The sequence below is a fragment of the Prosopis cineraria genome, unplaced genomic scaffold, assembly GCF_029017545.1.
Source record: "Prosopis cineraria cultivar Desert tree isolate PC_DT_omini unplaced genomic scaffold, ASM2901754v1 PC12, whole genome shotgun sequence".
Taxonomy (NCBI): domain Eukaryota; kingdom Viridiplantae; phylum Streptophyta; class Magnoliopsida; order Fabales; family Fabaceae; genus Prosopis; species Prosopis cineraria.
In genome coordinates, this window is record NW_026555343.1 from 15,683,620 (window position 1) to 15,692,574 (window position 8,955).

Consider the following 8,955-nt stretch of genomic DNA (forward strand, 5'->3'; position numbering starts at 1 on the left):
GAGAAAATATCAATATCAATTCTACATGATATCTTAAGACAGGAGATTAATTAAGGAATATTTTTTCATGAAAAACTTTGAATGGACCTCAAGTTGATTATATTGGCCATAAGTGAAGCATGATTATTGATTAATAATAATGCTCCGACTTGAAAAGGAGTTTAAAGAATATCCCTGTATATCCTCATAACTGTAAATCCTTGTACTTATCATTTCCCAAAAACAAAAAATCCTCGTACTTATTATATATATCATAGCCATAATTATAGGGATTTATCATACTGAAGTCATTAACTCCTAAGTCCTAAGAGCCTCAAATGATGCAGTATAATCTAATCCTCTGTCCTTCATTTCAGCTCCAATTGGGTTAATGACATTGAAGAAATTGGTTTTGTAAGAATATATTGGTGACAGACAATAATAGCTTTGATTTGGCAAGAGATCAGATCACTAAAGATAGGCCAGGTCAGATCCAACTATATGTATTTCTCTAAGGAAATTAACGAAATTAAGGGATGAAAATTTTCATGACTTTTCAAAGTTAAAGTACCAAAGTAAAATACAACAAATTTACAGGACAAGACTAGAATCTGATGCTGAGTTTAGAAACAAAAGTGTGTGCGCATACATGCATGTGTGTCTTCCACTTCAATTCATTAGTCTATTTTTGCCTAAATCACAGGCCAAAGGCACCCCTGACACCTTCAAGGCTCTCACCCAAGGACAATCTGCAAGGAGACGAAAAATACAATGCTCAGGGTAAAAACGTCATATATCCTTACTACTCTTTATTTTATGTAAACAAAGAAACAAAAGAAAACATTACTACTAGTCCCTATAATTTTAACATATTTTGGTATAAGTCCTTATAGTTTTCTTTCATTGCTCCAAGTCCCTCTAATTTATCCTAGTTGCAACATTCATCCCTCTATTTTTTAATATACATATAAGGACGATAAGATAGCACCAATGGTGTTAAATATGTTGAACTATGACTAACGTCATTAATCTATGCTGAGATGTAATTATGATTCAGCAAATTAACCACTCTGTTCTGTTTCATGTTTCAAGTTTCAATAAATTAAATCATAATTCCACCTTAGTACAAAGATTAATAATGCTAGTTACAAGTGAGCATATTTAACATCCTTAGTACCACCTAATCATTCTTTTGGGAATATCAAAAAATAGAGGGACCTGAAACGGGGGGAAAAAACTATAGAGACCTATGTCAAAACATGTTACAACTATAAGTACCAATATTTATGTTTTCCAATGAAACAAATAAAAGCTTGAACAAGAAAAGCAATATAAAGTAGATAAACACAACCATCCCGATCAACATTTTGTAAGAAGGAAGTCTAAAATTTTCATTGTCGAGTTATGATAAGAGTTCAGCACTATTCTAATTTCTGATTTAACAGGAAAGGACGTCAGCATCTGTGGTCATTCATTTGCAGGTAGTATGGATAGTTGAAGGGTAAAGGGACCTGTTAGAACTATAATTCATAATACATTTAGGATCCCATATATAACGCACAAATTATGATTATTTGGCTTCTTTACTGCTCCAACACGAGCAGATCTGTTCAGAGAAGCCAATTGTAGTCTAGATATAAAAAAGTTATTTTATTTTATTTTGAAAAGAATAAATGAAGAACAGAAACAGTCTTCTAATTTCATCAGACAAATAATCTAAAAACATTTTTTTTTTTGGGGGGGGGGGGGGAGATCAAACGTTGTCCTCGTCCAACAAATGCAATAGAGAAGTCAAATTGACGATACAAGTGAGAATTCAGTAGATTCTCATCAAGGGTTGCTTATTGTATTATTAAAGGAAAGTCAAAGGAATTCTACATAAAACAAAAGACCAACAGTGTCAAAAATGAGCTAGTTTCTCTTTCTTTTATCCATAGAAAGTGAATTAATTACTAGTCATAACTTAAAGAATCAACAATTTAATATTTCTAGCTTCAATGGAACAGTCACTGTGGTCGTCCAATTCAACGAACAAGAGTACTTTACATTACACGGTAAATGAAATTTAAACAAAATCTTTCAACTAGAGGCAATACTCAACAATGAATGGGCCACCAAATAGAGAATTATATTTTGGTGAAACCGATGATCCAAACATGTCCTCCTCAGCATTCTTAACTCTTGCGTAGATTTTTTTATCATTTTAAACCTCAAGTTAGACTTAGTTCCATGTTCAACATTTCAGAGGTTCTCAAAGGATACCGCACAATCTTTTGAGGATAGAAACAAAATTAGCATTCGAGTAACATATCGATACAAAAGACCCCTGAAAGAGCCAATTGATGGCAAGGTTACTTTTGGAGAACTAAAATGGTCTTCTATTGTATCTCCATCCATTACTTAAAAACCATGCATTACCCTATCACACTAACAAGCAGACTAGGTTCCAAATAATTAAGTCAATCCACATTGTCAAAAAGACATTCAGGGATTCCAGTATTCCACATAAAGAGATTCAAACATTAAAAAAACGTGTAAGATGCATCTTGCCAAAATGGGCAGACTACCCATTAAAGCCCGTAATTCAAGTGAAGTGAGCTTATTCAAACCAGATTTAAAATACCAAAATATATAAAAAAAATTCATATAGCCAAGCTCGACCTTAACGCCTCAAGCTTTTGGGCTTATTCGGGTCAACTCGAATACTTGAATTGTTAAAACTTTTTATTTTATTTTTCCTTTTTTCTTTTTTGAACCAATTTCAATTTTTACCACAAAAAATTCAGATTTTTCTGGCAACAGTAACATTACAACACTTTTTTCTCTACCCTTGCTAATATGAGACCAAGTATTGAAAGAGTAAAAATGGAAGCATATGAAGTAACTTCTCGTGTTTAGTTTTTCTTAACATTTGCAGAAAAGATTAAAAACAAACAATTATTGGAACATTGTAACTTCATTTAGGAGTGCAAAGTATGCCAACTGAGTCTAGTAGAGAATTTGCGAGTGTGAAGTGAAGGTTCATTTAATTTATTTAATTTAAAAAAAGAAAATAAAATTTGGGTATTCAGGCCAAGCCCACCTAAAGATTTTTCGGGCTTATTCAAGCTCGTCCATCAGATTTTGCTCAAATTACCTACTACCCATAACAAGAACATCTAAAATAAACAGACTTAAGACTAAAGTTCCAGGTTATGCATCACAACATTTAAATGGAAATAAATGAATTATATCTGAACTAAGCTATGCGTTGCCACTCATGTCATCGCACTGCATATTCAGTCATGGTTAACTAGGTCACATTTCAAGTAACCATCAATTATTCCTAACTTCACAATATATATTTGCATGTAATGTGTTTCTAATTGATCTTCCTCCATGCTAAATATATGGTTTACAACTGTCACACATGTTCTTACTACATCATCAAATTCTTATTTCAGTCATGCATTCACTGGCTGCCAGGTGTCTTCATTTGCCCCACATTCTGAGTACAGCCACTTTGCCACCAATAAACTCTCTGTCAATTAAGTTCTTGTATTTGATAAAATCTGATAACCAGAGTATGATTTCTGTTTCCCATTCTCTCCCCTTATGTTTTACTTCACTTCCTTTATTTCTCCAACCACACTCACCAAAAGTTCTGCCGTTTCAAGTATTTGGCACCATAATGGGAGCCCCAAAGGCGTACTGATTGGCCATAACCATATCTCCAGAATGACTAAATTGTTAAAATTCATTGTAGGCCTCTATCAATCAGAATTCATAAGAGATCCTCAAACCAACTTAGGACTGTGAGATCAAACAGTGAGATCATCATAGATGACTTCAAAAATTAGAACTACAAAATCTCTCATCCTTCATAATAACATTTGTCCAATCTTTCAATTGACATGCAACTTGAATTATGGTTTCCATTCTGTCGACTGGAATTTCCTTACGATCAAGTAGGTAGCACAAGAAGCATTTCTTCCAAAGCATCCTACAGCCTTGCATGATACTTGAATTAAAATCTGAAACAAGAGAGACTGGACGATCACCTTCAACCACGTGCTCAAAAAAGCAAATAACTGCACTAATTGACTTGCTCACCAAGCTACCGACAATAATTTAGACGCCATAATTTTTTAGGATAGATCTACAGGGTGCAAAATCCTTTTGAATTCTAACCTTGCATGGTTTTCTATGGCCTTGTATTCAAAAGAAAAAAATGAAACAGCACCTCTCCTTGATTGTTCAACAAAAAGAAAATGTTAAGGAAAGTTATAAATCCAAAGATCCATATCAGACCATCCTATTTCTTGAGTATTTGTACTGCCAGAGCTAGGCTCCTCCAAAGAGTATTGTGTCAAAATACTAAACAAACCAAATTCTTATTAGAACTCAAAAAAGAAGTGAATGTTAATATTATTAACAGAAAACTGCAAAGGACTTCGATCCATATTCAAGGAATAACCATTCCACCTTTAGTAATTTTCACATGACTGCATTGGTTCAGCTGTAACTGACTTCAGCTTTTTCAAATTGTGGAATCCTGACTCCTGAAAAGAAGCTCTTGTTCGTATTAATTCATATTTTCCTTGCTAGGAATACAGGAGTGGAGAACACAAGAATCTCTCATAAGGAATCACACTTTCTCCCAACTAGGAGGTCCTTTCCATGGGAGCTAACTAGCTGATAGTTAGGTGAGTACAAGAAACAATAACATAAAGCAGGTTTCATCCGTCCTATACCCCTAATCCTGGTAATGATTGTATTAAAACTTCATATTTACAAAATATTTCAGCATTCAACAAGAACATAAATAGATCTGTCAACAACTCAGGATTCAATATATCTTTCCTTGAAAGTCAACATAGCTGTAAAATGATGAAAACAGAACCAACAACAGATAAACAATATTATATAGAACTATAACAAAATCTGGATTAAAATCCACGCATTACACAACTTGAACTCTTGTATAAATTCTAGAGATAATGTATGAATTCCTAATAAAAATTAAAATAATAAAGGTAATATTTCACTTCACATATCAAAATTCTGAGCATCAAATTGCACCTTTGTTCAACTTACTTGTGCATGCAGTATTTGAACTCCTGGCTACGAGTTAAATCCTTCTCTCCTTCTTCAAGCTATAAGAAAAATCCAGGCTAATGAGAATTACACAGTTGTACGAAGCAGAAAACATTAAGAATTCGATCCTAACATAAAGAATTTCACATAGAAGGCCTTACCGGATCACTCTCATAGATCAGCTCATAACAAGCTGGAGAAAGGCATCGTAAAGCACAATTTTCCCTGGATATCATCGAAGATTTGCATTGCCAACCCCACAGACCGCTATTCACAACAAAATTACACAGCAACCTTTGTCAAAAACTGCGTTGCCAGGCCACCATAATCTTTCAACCCAACAAAAAAAGACCTCCCAGAAAAAAAAAAAAAAGCCAATTAATTGGAAAGGAGGAGCACCTGTCAATATCAGCGTAGCACTGAAGCTTCTTCTGCCTAGTTTCAGCCTCCTGCAAAACAACCCCAAGAAAATCATATTGAAATAAATAAGAGTAAATTCAACCTAAAGCCGGTAAGTATATAGGAAAATTAGAGAAAGAATAAAGACATACAGTGATTGGACGACGAGACTTGGCGAGTACTTGCGAAGAACAATAGAAAGTGGATAATGTAAGGAAAAGAATAAGAAAAGCCAGTGGAGAGTTTCGCGGTGAAGATCTTGGATTGGTCATCATTGTGGCTGAGTGCAAAAGGATTAGATCAACGTCACGGGAATTTTTGCGCAAGGATGTGATTTCAATGCTTCAGGGCTACAGCCTTCAACTGGTTCGCAAAAAAAAATTTTTTCCTCTTTGGTATTAGGATTAATGTTAAAGGAACAGTTTGAAAAAAAAATAATAATAATAATAATTGTTTTTGAATTAACGTTCAATTTTACTCGCTCCATTTAAAAATATAAAATATTTTTAATCAAATTTCACCTTCACTAAAACAGTTACTTATTTTTTAATTTACCTTATCTTTTCATATTTATTCCTATTAAACACCCTATAATAAATATAAAGTTATTATCAATAGGGATATTTTTGAAAAAAAGATAATGATTGTATCTTAAAAAACTAAAAATACCTTATATTTTTTAACATCTAACTTCTCAAAAAATATATTATATTTTTAAATGGAGGGAGTACCTCTATATATATTTATAAAAAGATATGAGATTGGATGATTTTGAGAGGCTTTTAAAAAATTTATTTATAACTAGTAATTTGCCTGCGCAGGAATGATAGATGTGAGACATTAGTAATGATATATATTAAGATAATAAAAATAATGTTAGTTAGTTAAATATTAAATTAAACATAAATTAATTTAATTTATTATTATTGATTATCATTATATGAATGACAAAAATAATTAATTGATCAATTGAATTTCACGAGAGAAATCACATCCTTCAATACTAATTCTTTTTTTATAAATTTATCATAGAGTTAATTGATTTGTTTCATCCAAAACTCGAAACATTAATAAAATGGAAAACCTTATGCTATGACAAAATTTTGAGTAAAAATTAAATAAAAATATTAGTTTTTTTATATCTAATGCGATTTACAAGGAAGAATTCAAAGAACAAATTTATGCAATTATCACTGAAAATGTGCAAGTAAATTGGATATATTTAAGACATGTAAGTAATTATATATAACAATGCTTATAGTACATAGATTTAAAATATTTTTAACATTTCCAATCAATCAACCCTTAATACAAAGAAGAGAGGTGAAGAGAAAGTCAAATGCTCATCAATTATAGAATAATATCAGTTCATTATAACCATAAGGATAATGTGTGCTTAAATATAGAAATTAGATTAATTTTCTGTTAAAAAAACCCCCCAATTCCTCATTGTTAAGAAAAATATCATAAATATAATTTCTATTCAATAAAAATCTTTTTAAAATTTGACAATATGTTTTGCAGTAGTAAGAATAAATACCCCTTATCCTCCACATTCGCCTATACAAATTGAAGCAATACATTCTTACTAGCCATAATATTCACAAAAATAGGTTTTGCCTACTCGTAATTGCAACCATCATTGGTCAGTCTCATCCATATAATTAGATTGGGTTCTAAAATTATTACATGAATATTGATAAAAATAGCCATGACTATCTACTGAATCATTAAAATATCTTTTCACCATCTTGCAAAATAGGAACATAAAATTCAGCGTGCAACCCCAAATTTACAACATAATATCATTTTATGTTACTTAGCTTTAGGGATACAATTAATAATTATTGGCATACCTACTCAAAATTTCAAATATAACTTATCCTTTTATATAAAAGAGAATCCTTGAAAAGAACAATGCAATGAGTATGCTAATTTTGAATACAAATACCTTGTAAACCATAAAGGCTTGAACTCAATAAGTGTCGACAGTGGCAATGTATTATACCACACTAAAAGCCTTTTAATTTTCCAAAACATCTAAGAATTACTTGCATGATGGTGATGGGCGTTACAAGTTGTTGACTGAGAAGATATGCATGAGAATATTGGATACCATGTTATTAGTAGGAAGTTAAAGGATGCAATCCTATCAAGGTCTATCAAAAGCTCAACTAACAAATTATGCAAAAAATAGAAGCCCTGCAACAATTTAGAGTCCCAAAAGCATTTTAATAATCATTATTGAAATTTTGTAGACAAAAAAAAAATTGAGAGGGATGGATACTAGGAATGATGTTGTGACCGCACTTCTGCCTTTTCCTCCTCCTTATCCCTTCCCATTAAGATGGAAAGACAAAAAGAATAAATATTTATAAAATCGCTAAAGAGAAAGAGGAATCCATGGACCAAGCATGGTGCACCCTAGAACTGCTAAACATGTTTTCAAAATGTGCATCGTGGGTTCATGGAGAGGATGTGCTATATACAGTTCTCCTTGCCAGAAAATGCAACCCACATCTGACAACAATATTAAATTGCTGCTCATAAAAATAAGAATAAAAAATTTATAATCATATTCAAATAATGGTTGTTCCTTTTTTCTCTAAATTTTAATAAGAATACAAATTTATGAAATTTAGTTAATATAATTTAAATTATAAATTATAAGACATTTTAAAATGAAATTCCTAAAGACAATTATGGTGCAAGATCTGAAAAAACATAATTGTTAAAATCATATTCAAATTATGGATAGATTCTTTTTCCATGTTTTAATAAGAATAAAGATTAGTTGATATCAAATTTTTGTATTAGGAATTTAAAATTTTATAATGAGATAAGGTGATATGGAAGTTAAGATAACAAACATAATGAGGGAGAAAAGTTGAGAGATAAATGATGAAATTAATAAGAGAGTTAAGATAATGAAAGTTAATAGTGGAGATAATGGAAGTGAGAATTAAAAAATGAATGCGAAATATAATAGAAATATAAATTAAAAATAATTTCTTAAATCAATCCTATGTGGCTTCACGAAATAATAGTATTTGAGAGATAAATGATAAAATTAATAAGGGAGTTAAGATATTAGAAGTTACTAGTGGAGATAATCGAAATGATAATTAAAAAATAAATGAGAAATATAATATAAATATAAATTAAAACTAATTTTCTTAAATCGATCCTACATAGCTTCACGAAATAGCAATATTTGAAAAAATAAAACACACGTCATCCATAGACATATGCTTGTTCTTATCTAATTTGGTGATATCTAATTTAAAATCTATTTAAATATTAATTTACGATTATGGGCCATACATCCACACATGGAGATTCGCTATCTATGCAAGGTCGTGCTTCATGGATTTGGTTTTGATGCTCAGTAGCTTGCTGAGCATCAAGGTGCTCATCACCAGTAAAACATGTAGGCCATTTAGATTAAAAATCTGGATGACCCAGATTTTTTTTTATTTTAATTTTATATTTTATAAAAAT

General features: G+C 31.3%; 1 protein-coding gene across 3 annotated transcripts; it reads right to left on the reverse strand.

Moving 5' to 3' along the window:
- Window positions 1-469: 469 nt before the first annotated feature.
- Window positions 470-5,830, reverse strand: LOC129287545 (uncharacterized). Of its 3 annotated transcripts, none has more exons than XM_054923747.1 (5): window positions 5,607-5,829; window positions 5,455-5,504; window positions 5,217-5,322; window positions 5,041-5,114; window positions 470-728 (listed from the first exon to the last, which is right to left on the reverse strand). In XM_054923747.1, the coding sequence occupies exons 1-4, from the start codon at window positions 5,727-5,729 to the stop codon at window positions 5,052-5,054; spliced, it is 342 nt and encodes a 113-aa protein (XP_054779722.1). In that variant the 5' UTR covers window positions 5,730-5,829; the 3' UTR covers window positions 470-728; window positions 5,041-5,051. The 3 variants fall into 3 exon arrangements, with proteins under 3 accessions (XP_054779722.1, XP_054779720.1, XP_054779721.1); XM_054923745.1 differs by having other exon boundaries at window positions 5,056-5,114; window positions 5,607-5,827; XM_054923746.1 differs by lacking the exon at window positions 470-728 and adding an exon at window positions 735-3,992 and having other exon boundaries at window positions 5,056-5,114; window positions 5,607-5,830.
- Window positions 5,831-8,955: the final 3,125 nt, after the last annotated feature.